This window comes from Rhineura floridana, chromosome 4 (assembly GCF_030035675.1).
Source record: "Rhineura floridana isolate rRhiFlo1 chromosome 4, rRhiFlo1.hap2, whole genome shotgun sequence".
NCBI lineage: Eukaryota > Metazoa > Chordata > Lepidosauria > Squamata > Rhineuridae > Rhineura > Rhineura floridana.
In genome coordinates, this window is record NC_084483.1 from 117,711,894 (window position 1) to 117,734,508 (window position 22,615).

The window sequence follows — 22,615 nt, forward strand, 5'->3', positions numbered from 1 at the left end:
CAAGAGACGTCATCAACAAACCTGCCCCTGGCAATGTCAAACGGGTTTGGAGAGCAGGATAGGTTCACCTCCTTGTGCACAAAGTGGTCCCTGCTGTGTTGAGGAATAGCGGGAGCTTGTGACAGTGACTGCCTCTGAGCGAAGAACGACAGCATGCCCTGAAGCTGTGAAATGAACTCATGGGACAGCTGCAGTCCCGGAGATGTAGACGGTTGCTCCTGTATAGGCGGAATTGTGGACGGCGCCATAGGCAAGGAAGAGGAGTAAGCCCCGGGTTGGCTAACCGTTGGTTGTTCAGGGAAACCAGCAAAGTCCTCCTCATCAGAGGAAACAGCAGGAGAATGAAAGAGAGTCGTTAACTGTGCATGGGTTGACCCCTCTGGAGCTGGAACAGAGACATAGCGGGGCCGTTTGGTTGTGCTGTGGCTGGAAAGGTGTTTAGTTTTGGCAACCACTTTGGAATGCTTATGCTTGACCGCCTTAGATGGTTTCGGCTTGGTTGCCTGGTTTGTCTCTGGCTGTTGCTTTGGCTTGGTTGCCTGGATTGCCTCTGGCTGTTCTGCCATCATAAATAGATTTAAAGGGTATCAGTACACGGCCACGACTGGGGCAGAATGCACAGACCCGAACAGGCTCAGTACACGGCACACGAATGGGGCAGAATGCACTGGCAGATGGCTAAGTACATGGCCACGGGTGGGGCAGAATGTACAGTTCAAACAGCCTTGTATAGTATCGACAGCCTTGGTACACGGCCACGGATGGGGCAGAATGCACAGTCCAAACAGCATTTGTATAGTATCAACAGCCTTTGTACATGGCCACGAATGGGGCAGAATGCACAGATCAACAGCTTGTATGGTATCAACAGCCTTTGTACACGGCCACGGATGAAGCAGAATGCACAGTTCAAATATCTTTGTATAGTATAGGTAGTCTTTATACACTACACAGCTTAGATATGAACAACAGCCTTTGTTACACTTCAGATAGTTGTAGCATTCAAAATAGCATAAGGACCAGCAGCAGCAGCAAATTCAATAGAGGAACCTGTGTAGATAACACTGTGGGGTCTGACGAAAAGGCTTGTCTCTGCTATCACAGCTCCTGTAATTGAGATCCCCCTTTTCAACACTGTAACTGACTAAACATAAAGAGCGGGAAAGAAGGGACACACAAAATGGCACCCGCAAAAAGAGCGGGAAAACCGGCCAATCAGAGAGGCTTGGGGCACTAACGAAGCAATGGCGGTCACAGGGGAGCCCTAGAATTCGAGCACGGCCTGAGAAAAACGAACGCGGCTCAGCAAACTAGGGGAAAAGGGAGCCGCAGCCGCAGGCTCCAAGAAATTTGCGGCGAGACTTAATAATGCCGCAGAACGAGCCGGGAACAGCCCAACCAGAGAGGGACCCTATACAGAGCCGCAGCTGCCGGCTCTGGAGCGGCCGCAAAAATAGGCGGCAAAAAAGAGAGAGCGGCAGCCGCAAGCTCTAGTTAATTCTCAGTTTGCCTGCGAAGGAGGAGAGAGCCGCAGCCGCGGTGTCCCAGAAGCGCCGTTAGGAACGGAGCTGCAGCCGCAAGCTCCTAAAGTCTGCGTAGTCTGACTAAAACACCGAACAGTGAGAAACAGAGCCGCAGCTGCAGGCTCTGGGGCCACCTCGATAAAGTTGCCGTGGCAGTAACCGGGAAGGCAAAAGGAGCCGCAGCCGCAGGCTCCTTGTGGAGGAGGCAAGCCAAAGCGGCACGAAAAAATGAGGGGAGCAGACCAGGAAGCTGCAGCCACAAGCCCCTGATTAGCACTGCGTCCGCCGCTGAGGGAGAGAGAACCGCAGCTGCGGTCTCTCTACAGCGCCGTCAGGCGTTGTCCTGGGAAGGGAAAAACCACCCGGGAAAGGGAGAACCTCCCCAAGGAAATTCCCCAGGAATAGCACACAAACAGTAGGGAGAGGCAAAACAGAGGGAAGAGAACAACGTGAAATACACACACAAAGACTTCACACTCTGTCACACAATACACAAACACTTATCTAGATGCTAGCTATATATCTTGCATGGACGAAGGCAAGAATGAACTGGAGACTGGGAGGGGCCTGACGCCCCTAGTCTTGACTTCAAAAACATTCTTGCCTTCGGACGATAGGTGGAGCTATAACCCACATGATGGCATTCCTCCTATGGAAAATGTATGTTTCCTTCCACCACCCCTTTTCCTGACGTATCAGCTGTCAGGATGGAGGGCTACAGGACTCAGCCAAATGGACTCAGGATGTGGCATAAGCCCTTCATTTTAATATTTGAATGTTGACATTATAAATGTAAAATATACATGCACAGAATGGTCAGTAGTGAATAGTTACAGATACTGAATAACCTTGATTTTTATACCTTATCGTTAAATACATTCCATTTCTCCACTGATTCTTCCAAAATCCTCTCTTGCTCTTGGGCAACACTTCGGAGCCTTGTCCATCGCTGCCAAACTGTTGTCATGGACCTACTTATTGTTGCCTTGCTGGCATCATTGCCTATTTTCTCCAGATGGCATGCCTTTTCCTCCAATGAAGTGATCTTCTCATGGAAAGAGTTTACTATAGAAGCTAGTGACTGAGAAAGCAAAGGAAACAAGTTGTATGAAACCATATGCCATAATATTTTTAATTTTAGTTGTTAAAGTGCCAGCAAAGTTGTTTTTGCTACAACAGACTAAACAAGCTACCCTTCTGTGGAAAAATATAAAGTTTTTACTTTGAAGGATAATTCTTATGTTCTTACATAGTTTTGACTATAAACAGAAAAGGATGTAAGAAAATAAAGGTAGATGTAAGCCCACCACAGGCTCCTTCACTTAAATACAGTTCTGAAGGGCACTTGTAATTTTAAAATTGTAGTTAGAGAACAGCTAGCTGGCTGAGAAGACTGCATGGCTGCACCTCCTCAAGAAAGGTGATTTTGAACTTTGTAAGGCCCAATTCACATACTATACTAGTAGTGTGGCTGTTTCCAGAACACAAATTGCATGGATTGTCATTTCTGTGAAATAGCGGCTATGTAGTACAGGCCAATCTTAACACTACAGCAACAAGAGATAAAGAGCAATTCCTGTTCTCACATCTTGTATTCTCAACAGCATTCATGGGCCCAGCATAATTTATGAACTGTATCTAATTCTTATTCAAGGATTTAACACCTGATTTTTGTGGCATAGGGCCACATCCAGATCAAAATGGTATTTACTTACCTCAGTTTTTTTTCTTTCAACAGTGCTCCCACAATTATCTGTTATGTAGTTGGCAGATTATTGGCTAAAATTAAGGGTATCAGAAGTGGTTGTGGTATTCAGGTATGTCCTATTCGTTATTTTCTTTTTAAATAAACTGGCTGTTGAAACATTTAACTTATTCTTTTTGAGGTATCTTCATTTTTAAAATTTGTTTAAAGTGCAGAATCCTGTTAATGGAGGCTGGGATTTTATGTCCCTGACCTGGTTCACATGTCACTGTTTATTGAACAAACCACACTTAAGCCAAAGGATGTTCTGCAGACAATCAAAGCAACTATGGTTTGTTGCATCATATTCTGCTCTCCTTCCACCATACCTGCTTCCAACCCTTACCTGATTTGCCACCCTTAAGCCTTTGCAGTGCCCAATTGGTGGCATTGTATCTTCACACCATCATTTTCCTTTCAATTAGTCAGATACAAAAGTGTGGTTGGGGAAATCTTCTTGGCAATCTTCAACAGCTGTTGTCAAACAGCTTCCTTCCCCTTCTGTTCCACTATCAAAAAAACACTTTTACTCCTTTGTGGTTTGTAGTTCTTTAACCCTTTTCTTCCAGTCCTTAGCCCAGAACCACATTTTGTTTTTCTTTTCACAACTGACATTCAGCTGTTACCATGAGGTTATGCACTGAGTTTAGTAAGCATCTCTTTTTTTAGAGCCACTTCCTACCTCTCTGCTATCAGGGAGTTTGAAAGTCTAATTTTAGTAATACACATTTAAGCATTTTCATCTGTTCATAATGACTGTCAGGAATGGAACCTCAGTTTGAACTATCCCCCTTATTCAACACCCACACTGCAGTTTCTGCATTTTCTTTTTGTCCCTTGCTATCAAAGCCTAAAGTTGCTGCTACTATAAGCTCTTCCTACTTAGAGAAGGTGTATTTGTTTCAAATATTTCACCACTCCCACATCCTCCATGCCTTTAGTCCACAACCCATACATGCAACCGTTAATGTTTCAATTTTGTGTATAGTAAACCTTTTCCAGCTATATGTTTGGTAAAATTGCCACCTTTTATTTTATTTATTTATTTACAAATATATTTGTATATTGCTATTTCATTTTTTTAAAAACATCAAAATGGTTTACAACAAAAAACATACAATAAAAACCATTTAAAATACAGTAAAAGCAAAGGTCAACTACTGTAAAAGGGTTTGTATTATATTGTAAAAAGACATCTTAATTACCTGCATAAGCCTAGCAGAACAGAAAGGTTTTCAGCAGTTTTATATGTTTCAAGAAATTTTACACATCATGCTGTGGCACTACTATGAATAGATGGTTAATGGTGGGAAAGAATTGAAGGGAAGGTAACAATACAACTTTTAAAGTAGTATTTGTTGCCTGTGCTTTTCCTTGAAAAGATCCCCAAATTTAAAGGAAACACACTCCCAAAAACAATTTATTTGCCAGTCAAAACCAATCAAGAACCCAGCTGTGGAAACGTTGACAAAGTGATAGTTTAAAGAAGTTACTTTAAGTTTAACTCCAGCTTGAGCTGCAGCTGTGAATCAAAGGGGGGGGGGCAGGGCAGAGCTAGGAAGGCAAAATGATTGTTACCAGGCAGAGTTAGGAGTGATGTCAGCTTTGGGAAAAGTACCTGCGAAAGGAGGTGAGTGGTGAGAATGGATTCATTTTCCAGCTCTCTTGTCTAGTGTCTCTACTGCTTGTCCACAGATAATGAAAGTCATAGTTAAGGATAGTACGCCAACAACAAACCATGGCTTATTCCTGTGAACAATCCATTGTTAACAAACCATAGTTAAGACACTGTGATGGGTTCAGATGTAACACTAAAACATGGTTTAATTAAACCATGATTTAATGTGGCATGTGAACCAGGTCATTGTGAAATCAATCCCATACATTTATTTTCAGGACTGGACCTGTTGCTGATGGATGTCAGGACCAAACAAAAAAGCTAAAATGGCCTGTGATTTCATTGGAGAAAATATGATCTGGCTTATTGCAGAAGCGTTACCTTATGGGATATTATTTTTTCTTCTGTTTCAAGATTAGAAGTAGCTTTAGCTACAGAAAATTCAGATAATTTCTTCTCAGTTTCATTCATCAAGTCAATAGCTTGCTGCCTTGCTATCTGATACTCTTGCCACTCAGAAGCACACCTAGAAAAAAAGCAAATATGAGAAAGAAAATATTGTTTATTCTGTAACCGCTAGTCATTATATATTATTACACAAACATATCTTTTGTTATTGCTAGCAAATATGCATGAAACTCCAAGGAAATTATTTAGTCTAAGTTAAGCATTTTTATGCTCCATTGAGTTTAATGTTTTATTGTTTCTACATATATTGTTGTACATCGTCTTGATATATTATATGAAGAGGGTGGTTTGTAAATATTTTTATAAATAAATAAAATGGGAGAGATTTAGACTGCAATTCTGTTCACACTTAGCTGGGGATAAACCTCATTGAAAACAATGGAACTTATTTCTGAGTAGACATATATAGTTCTTCATTGCCAATTATTTGCTTGATTTTCCCTTTGAAATCAATGGTAATTAAAACCTACCATGCTCCCTTTGAAATGAATGGTAATTAAAACCCTACCATGCTTAACTTTGGCAGAATTATACTGTAAACAGCAAGAAAGCATGCTCAAACAGCATAATAACTTATCTTAAATATTAATTATTTAAAGCACAGCCTTTTCATTTCATTTAATTCAATCACATTACGATGGACCAAAAAAGAAATTTCTACTCTTTTTGAGAAAATGCCACTTAAATTTTATTTACATAAACCATGTATTATTTAAACATTCTAAAACAGCATACAAAAATGCAAATGGGGTTTGTATAGAACAGTGGCTCAATCCTAGGAGTCATCTATAGAACTCCAATGAAGGTGGATGCCTGCCTGGCCCATGGATATATTTCTAGGAATTGCTTCAGCAGACAGAAGAAGGAAGGTAGTTCTCTGAACTTGCTATGACCGGCTGAGGACATGGACTGTAGGTCTAAACTGGAAGGAGATGTAGTTAAGAGGGGGGCACACAACCATCAGCACTCTTGCAAAATAGATGTCTACCTGTTGTTTTTACAAACCAACAAAATCAATCATGGATTAATTCTCCCTTTTCCCAACAGTTTGCTTTCTGACAAGCAACTCTTTTGTTAATTTGTGATACAATCATCTGCTAGACATGTTATCTAATATGACATTTCAAAAGCGGTACCTTTGCAGCAACTTTTTCTGTGATTGTGCTTCTTGTTCTGATTGTATACCCTTGTCTTCTAAAGCTTTCACATTCTGTGCCAGCTCCTCTTTTCCTGTGAGTTGAATGAATGGCTCCATGTTGGTCACAAGTGTCCTTAGTTCTTCCAAATGGACTTGGAATTGTTTTTCAGTGCTAAAAAAATCTATATGGTTCCTTAGGTTTTCCTCTGAATTCTCCATATCAAGGCCATTTCGAGCTAACTGTAGCAGTTCCTGGGCATCTTCAAGCCAGTCACTAGCAGTATGGGCAACCTGGTAGTATCTTTGGCACACACTATATAATTTAGTTAATTTATCCTGAAAACAATTAAAACAGCATATATGATCACTCACAAAAATTAACAAAATTCTAACATTAGGGATGCTGTGATAATTGTGCAGGTTTGATTTCTGATACATATATTATAATTCTGTTAGAATGAACAACAATGCTGAATCCACCTTCTGTCCAAAATACTTTCTATCTAGAAATTGTGATTGAGTTTAAGAACAGGAATGACTCATGCAAAGCACACACCTTATTGAATACAACAGATAGCACCTGCATTTGGAAGCACATTCAAATGCACATGTAATTCACACGCCTAAAAGCAAAGATATTGGAGACACTAAAGAGTTTCCACTGAGCTCTAAAACCATGGGTTGGAAAACTCTATGGAAGAGGATGGACAGGTCTCACACACTCCTGCACAAAATCTCAGAACTAAAATTGTCTCACTATTACTCATTATTTTATGAGGAAGATTTCCCTTCTTTCAAAAACTTTATTAAAGGGAGTTTCTCTAAGTAATAAAAGCCACTCATGATGTCCAAAAAGCAAGGTTGTGATCTACAACATGTTTACCATGATGATACTAAATTGTTCATGGTTGTTAAAACAGAAAGGGATTTTGAAGAGCTCCAAATGGACCTCTCCAAACTGAGTGAATAGGCGGTAAAATGGCAAATGCAATTCAATGGAAACAAGTGTAAAGTTGTACATATTGGAGCAAAAAAATCTTAATTTCACATATACACTCATGGTGGTCTGAACTGGCAGTGACTGACCAGGAACGAGACCTTGGGGTCGTAGTAGATAGTTCGATGAAGATGTCAAACCCAGTGTGAGGCAGCTGTGAAAACGGCAAATTCTATGCTAGGGATCATTACGAAAGATATTGAAAATAAAACGATATCATAATGCCTTTGCATATCTATGGTGCAGCTGCATTTGGAATATTGTGTACAATTCTGGTCACCTCACCTCAAAAATGATACTGTAGAGTTGGAAAAGGTTCAGAGAAAGGCAGCCAGAATACTCAAGGGGATGGAGTGACTCCCTTATGAAAGGTTGCTGTATTTGGGGCTTTTTAGTTTAGAGAAAAGGTAAATAAGATGCAACATGATAGAAGTGTATAAAAGTAGGCATGGCATGGCAAAAGTGGATAGAGAAAAGTTTTTCTCCCTCTCTTATAACATTAGAACTTGCGGACATTCAATTAAGATGAATGTTGGGAGGATTCAGGAGAGACAAATCGAAGTACTTCTTCACACAGTGCATAGCTAAACTATGGAAGAGGCAGTGATGGTTACCACCTTGAATGGCTTTAAAAGAAGATTAGACAAATTTGTGGAGAATAAGGATATCAATGGCTACTAGCCATGATGGCTGTGCTCTGCCACTATAGTCAGAGGCAGTATGCTTCTGAAAACCAGATGCTGGAAGCATCAGGAGGGGAGAGTGCTCTTGCACTCAGGTCCTGCTTGTGGGCTTCCCATGAGCATCTGGTTAGCCACTGTCAGAACAGGATGCTGGACTAGACAGGCCACTGGTCTGATCCAGCAGGCTCTTCTTATGTTCTTAAGTAAGTCCAATATATCATGTTTATGACCAGACTATTTGTATAGTGCCTTGCACTCAAGTCCACAGCACAAGGCAAATCAGGAGCTGGGAACTGAAAAACCTTGGGACAAGGGCTCTCAGGCATAGTGTTTGAGATTGTAACATAGATTGCATTACAGAGATGTGCTTGTCTTCTCTGAAAAAAGGAAAGGCTTTTCCCCATGTAACACTGACTTTTCTTACACTCTAAATTAAGCAATTCCAATGTATGAGTTACTATTTCTACTAACTAGAATTTAGGTGTAGAACAGACCATTGGTCTCATCTGAAGGGTGGTTTTCCCAGGTATCATGTCATCACGTGGGTATTAGTGCTACCTAGCGTCCAAAGGCAAGAATGTATTGAAGTCCAGACCTGGAGCCTCAAGCCCCTCCCACTCCAATTCATTCTTGCCTTCATCCGAGGCAGTTATATCCACACTTAGGGTAGCATTTATAGCTAAGTTAAGTGTGTGTGATTATTGTGAGTGAGAGTATGCGGGACTGGGTTGTGCTTGTGAGTTTGTGCTTCCACTTGTTCCCTCCCCTCTCTTTCACTGTTCTTCTTTTGATATAGTTGGGACTTATGGGGTTTTTGTTTTCTCACTGGTCTTCCCCATTTTTTCCTGCCCTACCCTTTCCTCGTCTTTTTGTTTTGGGGGCAGTGGCGGCTGCCGTTCCCTCTCAGGTGGAGACGTTTCTTTGTGGTGAAGCCTGTTCTTGCCGCCAGCTTCCTCTCCACCCAGGCAGCAACAGCTTTGTATTTTTTCGCTGCTAGGAGCTGGTGGTTGTGGCTCCCTTTATTGCAGCCTTTCTTCCACCCGGCTCGCTACTACAGCTGTCAAGAGACTGTGGCTGAACCTCCCCTCCTGGCTCGCTACTGAGGCCGTAAGGAGAATGCAGGTGCACCTCTCAGCTTGCTACTGCAGCAGTAAGGAGGATGCGGCGGCTGCTTTTTATTTTTTGCGGTGGCAGCTTCTTCACGTTTGTTTTCCTGGTGCGAATGCAGGCGGGATACCTTCCCCTGCTCCATCTGGAGTTTCTCTGGCTATGTGACGGCCATCATTGAACCTTGGTTGACTTGGTCCTGACTTCTGGATGGTTGCCATTTTGTTTTGGATTTTCCCGCCCTTTTTCAGCAGGCGTCATTTTGTCTGTTGCCTTTCCCCCCACTCTTTTAGTTTAATGAAATGTTTGGCTTATCTCCTTCTGGTTTCCTCTCATACCTTCACGTTTTCTTGTGTGTGCATTGTGTCAGTAAAGGGGATATTAAGACTACATTGTTCTAAAATTTTTAAAAAAGTGACACAGAGGCCCTGAACAGACAGGCTTCTGCATATTAACTGCACAAGAGAAGTACTGCACCTCTCCAGCTGCATGTGGACTTGAGTGTGGTTTCCTTGTGCTTAGTCGCCAGTAGTGCACTTGGGGTTGTACCGCTTCCCCCACTTCTGGGCGTGTGTTGGTGATGGATACCGTACCTCCCACCTTTGTGTGTATATATGATGGTGGATCAACAGCCAGAGGCAGCTCATGCAACAGGGGCAAAACAGCTGTAAAAGGCCCAATTTCATCACAAGTCTACTAAGCACAAGCAACCCAGACTCCACTCTAAGGCTGTCGCTAAAACCAAACACTTATCTAGCCACAGCGCTGCCAAGCGAGCACGATACGTGTCTGTCCCGGCTTCAAAGGATGCTGGCCAAGAGAGATTAACAGCCCTCTTTCATTCACCTGCTGGGTCATCTAAGGATGAATTTGAAGGGTTCCCTAGCCAACCAGCTTTGGACTGTCCGTCTCAACCCGTGTCATCGACTAGAGCTCATACGTCTCACCAGTCTGATGAGACCCCTGCTATTTTGCCTCAACAAGGGCACCCACCTCTGCTCCGCCAAGTGAAGCCAGTGACCTCAGATAGCCACTCTTGCCCCTCTACTGGGGTTGCAGTTGTCTCCTGAATTTCTCTCACAGTTGCAGGACATACTGGGCTTCTTTTCACAAGTACAGTCACAGGCGAATCCATTGCTTCAGCAGAGTGCGCAGCAACAATCTGGCAGTATGGGTCATTGCTGCTGCAATGATGTAATTCCACCACCATCACCAAACACATTTGATGTTGCTAGAGGCAGGATTGGTGATGAGATTACTGGTTTGGAGGACTCTTCATATTCTCTACAAGCCGAGGGAGATGAGTGGAGTGTTGATTCAGAAATGGAGAAGGATTTGTCCTATTGCCTTTTTGATTTGGCCAACTATCTTCCCCTCGCTCAGAGAGTTCTGGACACTTTAGGCCTCCAACCTTTACAACCCGAATCTACCACTCCTCTTGTGAAGGGGGCCAAGGTCCTCAAACCCCTCCTGTGCCAGACCCCATCGACAAACTGGCCAAGGAAGAATGGGCTCACCTGCTGCAGGCACGCCGTTTCTCTATCCTTGCCAACAGACTCTATGCCTTGGCCCCAGAGTTCATGGATCGCCTGAATGTCCTGGGGATAGACGAGCCGATTTCTAGTTTGGTCTCAAGGTCCCTTCTGCCGAAAGAAGGGGACTCACAGCTGAAGGATCCTTCTGAGTGATGGATAGACTATGCCCTGCGTAAAAATCACGAGGCTACTGCCTTTACTATTAGGCATCTGCTGCAGCTTCCATCTTTTCAAGAGCTTCTATGATGTGCCTGGATGAACTCTTAGATGATCCTAATCCAGATCCGGTCAGACTCGGGAAGGGCCTGGTGAAGTTACACAAGGATGCAGTGTTTGTGGCTAATGCCACCTTAGATGCAACTCAGCTGGGAGCATGGGCGCTAGCTGCACAGGTGGTCGCTCGGCATACACTTTGGCTCAGACACTGGGATGCGGATTCTATGGCCAGGGTTGACTTGTCGAGGGTCCCTTTCTCTGGGTCGTTACTTTTTGGAGAGAAAGCCCTCAAAGCGGTCTTGGTAGACTCCAAAGATAATCGAAAGCCAGTATTGGCCACATCCAAGAAGGATGATCGCAGGCTGTTCAGACGCTTCACTCCATAGCGCTCATTTCAGCCCTTTCGAGGAGCATGGCCTGGGTGATGGGGCCATGATTCTTGATCTACCAAATTCCGTTCCTCCAGGGGATCCTGGCACAAACAGCGTTTTCAAGGCAAACTTCAGAACCAGGGACGTCAAGGGGCCTCGACCTCCTCATTTGGTAGGGGAGCTCGTCAGTGGAGACAATACTGACGCTATCCCTGTCGGAGGCAGATTGCTTCTGTATGCAAACCACTGGCTGCGTTTGACACAAGTCGCTTCGGTCAGAGATCTCTTCTCTCATGGTTACGAACTGGAGTTTTGGCAAACCCCTCCGGACAGATTCCTTCCCTCTGCTCTTCCCAGAGCTCGAGACAGGTGCTGGATCATGCGGGAAGCTATAGCTCATCTCAACATAGCTGCAGTAGAACCAGTCCCATTAGCAGAGAGGTCGGAAGGCATTTACTTTCTCCTGTTTGCAGTTCCCACGCGAGATTTGTCGTGGAGGGCGGTGTTAGATCTCGTTTGTCAACCGTTTTGTGAAGTATTGACGGTTCAAAATGGAGTCCCTAGAGTCCATTATAGAAGCTCCACAGGAAGGGGACTTTCTGGCCTCTATAGATCTAAAAGAGGCTTACCTCCACGTACCTATCTTCCCTGCTCACAGAAGGTTCCTACGGTTTTTGCCTTTGGCCCCCATCACTTTTAATACCGGGCAATGCCAGACTCTTGTCGGCCCTGAAAGTATTCACCAAAGTGTTGCTCACCTTGATGGCTTACCAGGGTGTGCATATCTATCCCTATTTGGATGATTTGCTAATTCAGGCAGAATCCAGGAACCAGGCCCGCAATCACGTTTACAGTACCCTCAAGGTTCTGCACACCCATGGTTGGCTAGTCAACATCGACAAAAGTCAACTACAGACAACTCAGCGACTGCAGCATCTGGGAGCGATATTAGACACCACACAGGCCATAGTCTTCGTGTCACCAGACCACATTGTAGCCATCAGAAATATGGCACTGCTCCTGTCACGTCGCACGAGGGCAGATGTAATGCTTCTGGCAAAGGCTCTGGAGATGTTTGTTTCCATCATTCACATTGTACCGTGGGCTCGGCATCATACTCGACCCCTCCAGTGGGCCTTATTGCCTTTCCCACTCCAGAGGGGCTTGAGGCCCCAGGTCTTGACTTCAATACATTCTTGCTTTAGGATGCTAGATGGCACTAATATCCACGTGATGGCATGTTACCTGGGGAAAACTAGAGTTCTTTATTTATGTTTTTATTGGCTTTTATATTAACTATGCTGTTTAAGGTAACATTGGCCTGGTTCACATTGAATGCTATGGTGAAGTGTAAACAAGTGTGTGGGTGCTCATAGCACAAATTATGTCCGCTTCACTTCTTCCTTGGTCCTCCTGTTGCTGCCACGCTACCCAAAGCTAAACCATGGTTTCTAATGTATTGATTTATATATTGCTTACATGTCATAATGGCTCCTAAGTATTTCCAAGTCAGCAGTTATCAGCTCCTTGGTTTGTCTTTAGCTTAGCCTTACATATAAACCAAGGCTATAGATAAGGTTTCTTCTTTGCTTACCGTTCATGTTTTTGTTTCGGGGGGGAAACAAACCATAAGCCCAAGTTTGGATGGAATGCTAAGCCAAATCCATGGCTTAGATCTGGGTAGCGAGGAACAAGGGAGGACCAAAGGGACTGCATTTTTTTATCCAAGTAGTTGCACTCTTGCTTGTTTATGCATAACCATGCATGGTTTAAGAACATAAGAACATAAGAAGAGCCTGCTGGATCAGGCCAGTGGCCCATCTAGTCCAGCATCCTGTTCTCACAGTGGCCTACCAGGTGCCTGGGGGAAGCCCGCAAGCAGGACCCGAGTGCAAGAACACTCTCCCCTCCTGAGGCTTCCAGCAACTGGTTTTCAGAAGCATGCTGCCTCTGACTAGGGTGGCAGAGCACAGCCATCACAGCTAGTAGCCATTGATAGCCCTGTCCTCCATGAATTTGTCTAATCTTCTTTTAAAGCCGTCCAAGCTGGTGGCCATTACTGCATCTTGTGGGAGCAAATTCCATAGTTTAACTATGTGCTGAGTAAAGAAGTACTTCCTTTTGTCTGTCCTGAATCTTCCAACATTCAGCTTCTTTGAATGTCCACGAGTTCTAGTATTATGAGAGAAGGAGAAGAACTTTTCTCTATCCACTTTCTCAATGCCATGCATAATTTTATACACTTCTATCATGTCTCCTCTGACCTGCCTTTTCTCTAAACTAAAAAGCCCCAAATGCTGCAACCTTTCCTCGTAAGGGAGTCGCTCCATCCCCTTGATCATTCTGGTTGCCCTCTTCTGAACCTTTTCCAACTCTAGAATATCCTTTTTGAGATGAGGCGACCAGAACTGTACACAGTATTCCAAATGCGACCGCACCATAGATTTATACAACGGCATTATGATATCGGCTGTTTTATTTTCAATACCTTTCCTAATTATCCCTAGCATGGAATTTGCCTTTTTCACAGCTGCCGCACACTGGGTCAACATTTTCATTGTGCTGTCCACTACAACCCGAGGTCTCTCTCCTGGTCGGTCACCGCTAGTTCAGACCCCATGAGCGTGTATGTGAAATTCAGATTTTTTGCTCCAATATGCATAATTTTACACTTGTTTATATTGAATTGCATTTGCCATTTTTCCGCCCATTCACTCAGTTTGGAGAGGTCTTTTTGGAGCTCTTCGCAATCCCTTTTTGTTTTAACAACCCTGAACAATTTAGTGTCATCAGCAAACTTGGCCACTTCACTGCTCACTCCTAATTCTAGGTCATTAATGAACAAGTTGAAAAGTACAGGTCCCAATACCGATCCTTGAGGGACTCCACTTTCTACAGCCCTCCATTGGGAGAACTGTCCGTTTATTCCTACTCTCTGCTTTCTGCTTCTTAACCAATTCCTTATCCACAAGAGGACCTCTCCTCTTATTCCATGACTGCTAAGCTTCCTCAGAAGCCTTTGATGAGGTACCTTGTCAAACGCTTTTTGAAAGTCTAAGTACACTATGTCCACTGGATCACCTCTATCTATATGCTTGTTGACACTCTCAAAGAATTCTAATAGGTTACTGAGACAGGACTTTCCCTTGCAGAAGCCATGCTGGCTCTGCTTCAGCAAGGCTTGTTCTTCTATGTGCTTAGTTAATCTAGCTTTAATAATACTTTCTACCAGTTTTCCAGGGACAGAAGTTAAGCTAACTGGCCTGTAATTTCCGGGATCCCCTCTGGATCCCTTTTTGAAGATTGGCGTTACATTTGCCACTTTCCAGTCCTCAGGCACGGAGGAGGACCCGAGGGACAAGTTACATATTTTAGTTAGCAGATCAGCAATTTCACCTTTGAGTTCTTTGAGAACTCTCGGGTGGATGCCATCCGGGCCCGGTGATTTGTCAGTTTTTATATTGTCCATTAAGCTTAGAACTTCCTCTCTCGTTACCACTATTTGTCTCAGTTCCTCAGAATCCCTTCCTGCAAATGTTAGTTCAGGTTCAGGGATCTGCCCTATATCTTCCACTGTGAAGACAGATGCAAAGAATTCATTTAGCTTCTCTGCAATCTCCTTATCGTTCTTTAGTACACCTTTGACTCCCTTATCATCCAAGGGTCCAATCGTCTCCCTAGATGGTCTCCTGCTTTGAATGTATTTATAGAATTTTTTGTTGTTGGTTTTTATGTTCTTAGCAATGTGCTCCTCAAATTCTTTTTTAGCATCCCTTATTGTCTTCTTGCATTTCTTTTGCCAGAGTTTGTGTTCTTTTTTATTTTCTTCATTCGGACAAGACTTCCATTTTCTGAAGGAAGACTTTTTGCCTCTAAGAGCTTCCTTGACTTTGCTCGTTAACCATGCTGGCATCTTCTTGGCCCTGGTGGTACCTTTTCTGATCTGCGGTATGCACTCCAGTTGAGCTTCTAATAGAGTGTTTTTAAACAACTTCCAAGCATTTTCGAGTGATGTGACCCTCTGGACTTTGTTTTTCAGCTTTCTTTTTACCAATCCCCTCATTTTTGTGAAGTTTCCTCTTTTGAAGTCAAATGTGACCGTGTTGGATTTTCGTGGCAATTGGCCAGTTACATGTATGTTTAATTTAATAGCACTGTGGTCACTGCTCCCAATTGGTTCAACAACACTTACATCTCTCACCAGGTCCCGGTCCCCACTGAGGATTAAGTCCAGGGTTGCCGTCCCTCTGGTTGGTTCCATGACCAACTGGTCTAGGGAATAGTCATTTAGAATATCTAGAAACTTTGCTTCTTTGTCATGACTGGAACACATATGCAGCCAGTCTATGTCCGGGTAGTTGAAGTCACCCATTACTACCACATTTCCTAGTTTGGATGCTTCCTCAATTTCATATCTCATCTCAAGGTCTCCCTGAGCATTTTGATCAGGGGGACGATAGATCGTTCCCAGATAGATCGTTTGCATTACTGTTATGTGTGAACTGGGCCAATTACAGCCACGCTACCAGTGCGACACCTAAAACTGGCCTCAGCAGGTTAACCATGGTTGTTATACCACATTAATTATTCTAAGGCAAGTCTTTGATTTGTCTTCTTCAGTGTTGGTTAAAAAAATAAAAAGACACACTGACCTGCCTTTCACGTATTGCTTCTTGAACTTCCCCATCAAGTTCAGAGAGTTCAGCAAAGCTGTTTTCTAAGTCAGCAGGTATCAGCTCTTTGGCCTTTGTGTACTTCTCCTTTTCTTTATTGCTTAGTGCTCTCATTATCCTTAGGCTAGAATGGACTTCTTCCTGCTGGATCTGAACTTTACGGATCTCTTCCTGAATAATATTCAGCTTTAAATCAATACTCAGTGGGTCATTCAGTTCTGCCTTAATGTGCCTCAGCCAATCAAGGGAACGACAGATTTCAGTTTGGAAATCTATGCTTTGCACCAGTCTGTTTTCACACTCTATCACAGTATCACCAATGGCAGTTTGCAACGTCTTCAGCAACTCCTGCCATGTTCGCACCTGATGATTTGCTCTTTCATACACAGATGGGTCAAGCTGGGAGGAAAGCATCTCAAGATGTTCAGCAATGCATTTCAAAAGGATCCCAGCATCTTGCAGACTGCCAGCCAAGGAATGGTGCACTTTCAGCTTTTCCTCTGCTGGGAGTGTTTCTTCACTAACTTTTGTTTGTTCTTCTTTTATAGAATTTAGCTGTAACTCAAGCTGCTTACACATTCCTTCATGCTCCTGATATGCTTCTATCATATCTTCTAACTGGTTTACTTTTTGTTCTATTTGCCTTTTTAGTTTGTTATACAAGGTGGAAAGTAGCAACATCTCCTCTGGTAGCCAAGGTTGCCCAGTGCTCCGGAATGCTTCCTTTTTCTGGTTTAATTCATCCACTGCAGCACCAAGGTTTATTACTTCAGTTAGGACATTTCTGTAATCCTGCTGGAGTGAGACAGCTTCCTTGGCTAAGAGGGTAAAAGGAACCTTATGCATGCTCAAAAGCTGATCTTCCAATTCAGACAGAGTCTTTGTTGTCAGTTCAATTAATGATGCATATTCTTTACGGGCCAAAATTGCTTCTTGGACTTTACTGAATTTGTCTTTAGCTAGAGCAACAATCATATTAAATTGTTGAGGCAAGGCATTAAGTTTTTCATCAAGATAGGAATGATCCATTTCATTAAGTGATGGTAAGATTTCCTGGCCATCTCTTTGCAGTATCATCAGAAGATTTTCATATTCAGAGCACTGCTCAAGAATCTGCTGATACTTTGCTAGTTGGGAATAAAGTTCAGGATTGCTATTCATTAAATTGATCTCTGGGAATGAAACAATATCAGATTGTTTAAGCCAGTGGCATACTTTATCCAAGTCTTCCTTGAAATATTTCCTAGAAACCATATGTTTCTCCAGTTCTATTAATTGCTGGCTACATTTTTGTAAGATAGCATCATACATGTTCTGAAGTTCTTGCAGTTTATCTAACACTTCACTCTTTTCTTGCTCTGATGTTTCCTTCATTAGTATCCTCCCTTGAGACCACAGTGCAGAGATTTCACTCTGGTAGGCCTTAAGGCTGGCTTGCGTACTCTTACAAGACCGGATCTGTTTGCTTACATCTTCTGGTAGTAGGCAAATATGTTCAAAGAACTTGACCTTTTTCTCATGTTGTTGAATTTGATTCATTGCTTGAAAGGCTGCCAGGAGAAACTGAGTCCTTTCAGACAGAGCCTTATTTAGATGCTTTCTTCTCTGACTAACCAAATCACTAAGGCAATCCACATGATTTTCAGCATCTGACAGACACTTCTGGAGCACCTGTCTTTCATTAAGCCCTAAATTAGTCATCACCCTATCAGCATCCTTTATAAGGGCTTTCAAAACATGTTGCTTGGCTTCTACTTCACTGCAAATGGTGAGATGATCCACGAGGAAGTTTTGAGCCAGCTCAGGGGGTGGACTGTGTTTGAGAGCTTCAGAGATGCTAGGTTGCTGCTCTTCTGCCCACTCCATCAATTCCTGAAGTTTAGCATGCATCATACTCAGTTCTTCTAATGTGGTGACAGACAACTGGATTTTCCTGTTGATGAGGTCCTCTAGCTGAATCCAGCGCTGTTCAAAGTGTCCTGACTGTTCTTTCACTAGCTCTCTATCATCCAGATTTAGATGTTCTGTTATTTTCTGTTTCTGATCTTTTAAGTCTTCAAGAGCAAATCGTCTCTCTTGCAGAGCCAATGCTAGCTTTTTCAAAGCCTCAAGATGCGTTGTTGTACTTTCAGCATCCGATCTGTTAAAAGAGACAAAGAACAATGCAGAACTTAATATAATCAACAGCACAGGGAAATTATTTTGTGGAGGAATGTTAGTGCAAAATGAAAATTTGAACCATTCCTTAAGGTATTTAACAATTTAAAAGCAATCATTGCAAAACACACCCTCATTGTAAAGTTCCATATAAATTGAGAAGTCACTTAAATTCATGGTTCTCTGCCTTGGAATATGAACCTTAGTAACTCATAATACTCACCACAAATACAAGATGATCATGCTAACCCTCCCCTCAAAGGTTCATCTCTTGGATTATAATCCAGGCTAGATAAATCACCTCCTCTCATCCACCTACTCACCCTTTTACCTGCTTAGTCTGCTGCTGCCCTGGCAATGTTGGAAGGAATGTCAATATCTTTCTTGATCTGTTCTCTATGCATTCACTCACCTTTTAAGATATTGCCACCAATATCTTAAATAAATTTGGTGGGTAGAGGAATCATATCAGCAATATCTTGTAAATCTCTCAGATACTGCTGAGTTTATCTAATGCCATTTGGACCTAGACAAAGATAAATTATACAATGACTGGGGAGCATGCCCTTATCCTTGGTCTTTGTGGTATTTGAGTAACAGAGAGTGCTTGATGAGAAAAAAGGAAAAGAAGAGCAAGGGAGAAAAGAAACAGCCCCTCCCTGACTCTAGACGCTGAGAGAATTTTGTTTTGGTTCCTCATCTTAGAGACAAATGAGCACATGAAGTCAAGGTCTAATAAAACATGATATATTCTGAAAAATATGCAGAAATAAATAGTGGAAAATATGGTCTATAGCTGATAGCCGGCAGAACGCACAATAATGACCAATTTCTAATGTACATGCAATTTACTCCCACAAATTGTGATGTAAACTGCTTGCTGTGCTGACAAGATGTACATGTACAGTAGGGCCCCGCTTTACGGCGCTTCGCTAATGTGGCGGCTTTCAATTCGGGAAGTCCCCACATTAAGGCGCTTGTTCCATTTTTACGGCGGTTCTTTTCCGTCACGCACCATTTTGACATCATTTTCACGCGACGCGTCCCATTATTGTCAATGGGTTTTGCTTTACGGCGATTTCCGCTTTACGGCGGGGGTCCAGAATGGAACCCGCCATATGAGTGGGGCCCTACTGTACTCCCAATGGCCACACAGTAATAAATTATAAAGGTATTCTAAGACAGAAGTATAAAATGCAAAGATAAAATGCACCACATATCTCCAATAATTTGCCAGACACGTTTCAACTTGAGACAAGTCTTCTTCAGTGGCATCTATTCAGAAAGTTTCTCTTTGAGTGTGGATTTAGATAAGGCAATACTTAAAAATATAAAAAATATTTTAAAACTTTTTATTAACATGAAAGAATATACCAATTCATATTAAAAATATACTTAAAATTTTAAAAAAGGCTTACCAAGTGAACTAATCCAAATCAAAGCATTCCTGACAGGTGGCTGTCCAGCTGCCTCTTGTAAACATAACCACTCAGGATTATATTTAAAATAAAATTTATCTCAATAATCCATGAAAAGTTTACACACCCAAATGTTCTACTTCTTTCTCTTGTTTTTGCTCCTATTCTGCGCGCATAACTTCCTATTCTAAATCTACGCTCAAAAATTAGCTGATTTATATATTTATTTTTATGTTTCTTTTATAATGACAGCGTTCAGTGTGAGGATGATGCATTGTTAAATCATCCAAGACTGATGCAATACTAACACCCCTGTATATGGGCTTCATTCTGTCTGTACTTAACATATTTAGTACAGTGATTTCAATTTACAGAACTTAGCATGTAACGCAATATTATACAGCCACAAGAATGGCTGTATACTATAGCCAGAGTGGATTTTTCACATTCCGCAATGTTAAATTGAAAATACCCCCATGCCATTCTGATGCTTCCCATAAGCTCATTTCAAAACAAAACCTTGCAAATTTTATAGTCCTGAACTCAGAAACGCTTGCTTAACAACACTCTCAATTTTCATGGCGATACATAAAACAGAGAGAATCAAGAGTTCAAAGTCTAAAAAGAGAGGAAAAAACCCCAAATCCCTTTTGGACTTTTTTCTGAGTTCTCCTAATCTGTTGAAATTCATTAAAAATCAGCCATATTCACAGAGTACCTGTAATCCTAATACTGACCTTGCCCCATAATCTGACCTTCATCTTCTGCAGTTTAAAAGTTAAAAAAAAATGCGTGGCTGATTTTTAATTAATTTTGAAATTTAAGAAATTTTGGCTGGCAGCCTATGATAACGCGGGGCATGTTCAGTAAGAACCAACTGTCAGTGTTCTAAAAGCCTCACAGCTGCTTGGCTTACCTAATCAGGGGGGCCCACCCACACCAGACTTTGATTTCACTGAGACAGTAATGGCTTCCCTCAGAGAATCCTGGGAAGTTTGTGAAAGGTACTGAGAGGAGACTCCTATTCCACTGAGAGTGCTTCAGTGGCCAGACTGGTTTAACAGTCAGCCACTCTGATTGAAGGTCTGTGAGGGGAACAGGGCGTCTCCTAGCAACTCTCAGCACCCTTCACTAACTACATTTCCCAGGATTGTTTGAGAGAAGCCATGACTGTCCAAAGTGAAATAAAGGCCTGGTGTGGATGTGGCCAGGGACAGCTTTGGTTTAAATTTGGGTGGGAGGCTACATATGCCTGCTGCAGAATAAGAAGGTGGGGGAAATGCTGAAAAACAATGATACTATTCATAATGTTTTCCTTTTGGAACGGGGCTTCCCTTCTGCCCAGTGCCCACCCACCTAATCTCCTCCCCCTCCCCTCCCTGCCCCTCCCCCAGGTCAGTGTTGGACTACGACCTGGGAGACCAGGGTTCGAATCCCCACACAGCCATGAAGCTCCCTGGGTGACCTTGGGCCAGTCACTGCCTCTCAGCCTCAGAGGAAGGCAATGGTAAAACCACCTCTGAATACTGTTTACCATGAAAACCCTATTCAAAGGGTCTCCATAAGTCGGGATCGACTTGAAGGCAGTCCATTTCCATTTTCAGACATGGCACAGAAATAAATCCCATTGAACTCAAAAAGTATGCAAATGATCAAACCCACCTTCCCTTCTCCCTCCTATCCCCTCCCTCCCCATCTCCATCCCCTTCCAATACCCTCCTTCCCTTTCTCCTCCCCATGGTCAGTTTTACCTATCTTAAGCATGATTGCACGGAAGTAAATACCATTGAACTCTATAAGCATGCAAATGATCGAACCTACCCTCCTTTGCCCCTTCCAATACGCTCCTTCCCCTTCCTTTTCCCCCCTCCTCCCCCATGATTAGTTTTTCCTATCCTAACCATATTGCGTAGGAGTAAATCCCACTGAACTCAATAAACATGCAAATGATCAAACCTGTCCTCCTCCCCTCCCCGTCCTGCCTGCTCCCATCCCAGTCCTCCCCTCTGCGTTTCCTCCCCTCCCTCCCCATCCCCTGTAGTCAGTTTCACCTATCCTAAGCATGATTGCAGGGGAGTAAATCCCACTGAACTCAATAAGCATGCAAATGATCAATCCATTCTCAGAAAACTTGGACAGGATCCCATTTCTTACCTCCCGGATTAAAAAGCAGGGAAATTCACTAATAGGCAAAAAACCTTGCAGTTTAAGAATGTACCTATAGCCCACAGATATTTCTATCAAACATTTAAAAGCAGGGAAATTGGGCAGCTATAGTGAATGCACCAGGGGAGCAGGAGACCTGACCTCCTCTCTGAGATATTATACTGCCCTACAAAGTTGTCAAAATGCAAACACCATTTGGGTTGGTCTTTCACAGTCCAATCCACTTGCTATGTAGCTTGGAAGAATTTGGTAACATGTGCCTCTGAGCATATGGTGAGTGGTGGCAACACCTGCAATCAGCCCAAAGAATAGAAAGAAGATATGTGCTTTGCTGATTTTGTTTTAGCAGGGAGAAAGCAACATTATTAAGACAGTTGATATTGTTCAGATGGTCACTTTAAATATGTCTGATTTACTTTGAAATTTTAGTGAAGTTTCCTATAGGAAATCATTTTCTTTTGTTTCTATTTCTGTGAATATGTGAACTACAGCAACACTTTGCAAAATGTACACTAAAAAAAACTCCAAACAGAATTGTGGAATAATGGCACTGACTTCTGCAGAATAGTCTCCAGTGGACCTCAGGAGTGTCTCAGTTTGCACAAGATAAAACAGTGAGAGGTGAAATATATTCTAGCAAAATTCTAGGTGTGCTCTATGTTTTTAATTGACCATGCCCACCTTTCCTTAAATAAAGTGGTTTAAACATAGCAGGCTGAAAACATGCATCCTCTTTTTTCCAGCAGCTAAGAGTTATTGCTGAAGTAGCAACATATTGTAATCAGTCTGCTTTTGCATCAA

At 42.7% G+C, this 22,615-nt stretch overlaps 1 protein-coding gene and 1 long non-coding RNA gene across 12 annotated transcripts in view; one reads left to right on the top strand and one right to left on the bottom strand.

Annotated features, from left to right (window-relative positions):
- The window catches only part of SYNE1 (spectrin repeat containing nuclear envelope protein 1), a 598,390-nt gene that overhangs the window by 244,830 nt on the left and 330,945 nt on the right, over positions 1-22,615 (bottom strand). For 7 of the 10 annotated variants that reach the window (XM_061624165.1, XM_061624156.1, XM_061624155.1 and 4 more), the window contains 4 exons: positions 16,053-18,213; positions 6,490-6,827; positions 5,267-5,411; positions 2,386-2,604 (listed from right to left, as the gene is read on the bottom strand). In XM_061624165.1, coding sequence (XP_061480149.1) covers positions 2,386-2,604; positions 5,267-5,411; positions 6,490-6,827; positions 16,053-18,213 — 2,863 coding nt within the window. Of the gene's footprint in view, positions 1-2,385; positions 2,605-3,613; positions 3,681-4,472; positions 4,561-5,266; positions 5,412-6,489; positions 6,828-15,592; positions 15,650-16,052; positions 18,214-22,615 lie in introns of those variants that run through there. The other 3 variants (XM_061624160.1, XM_061624162.1, XM_061624161.1) reach the window with 3 other exon arrangements.
- LOC133383446 (uncharacterized) overlaps positions 4,792-22,615 on the top strand; it is a 46,453-nt gene continuing 28,629 nt past the window's right edge. For both annotated transcript variants that reach the window (XR_009762291.1, XR_009762290.1), the window contains exon 1: positions 4,792-4,897. This is a non-coding gene — a long non-coding RNA (uncharacterized LOC133383446). The remainder of the gene's footprint in view (positions 4,898-22,615) is intronic.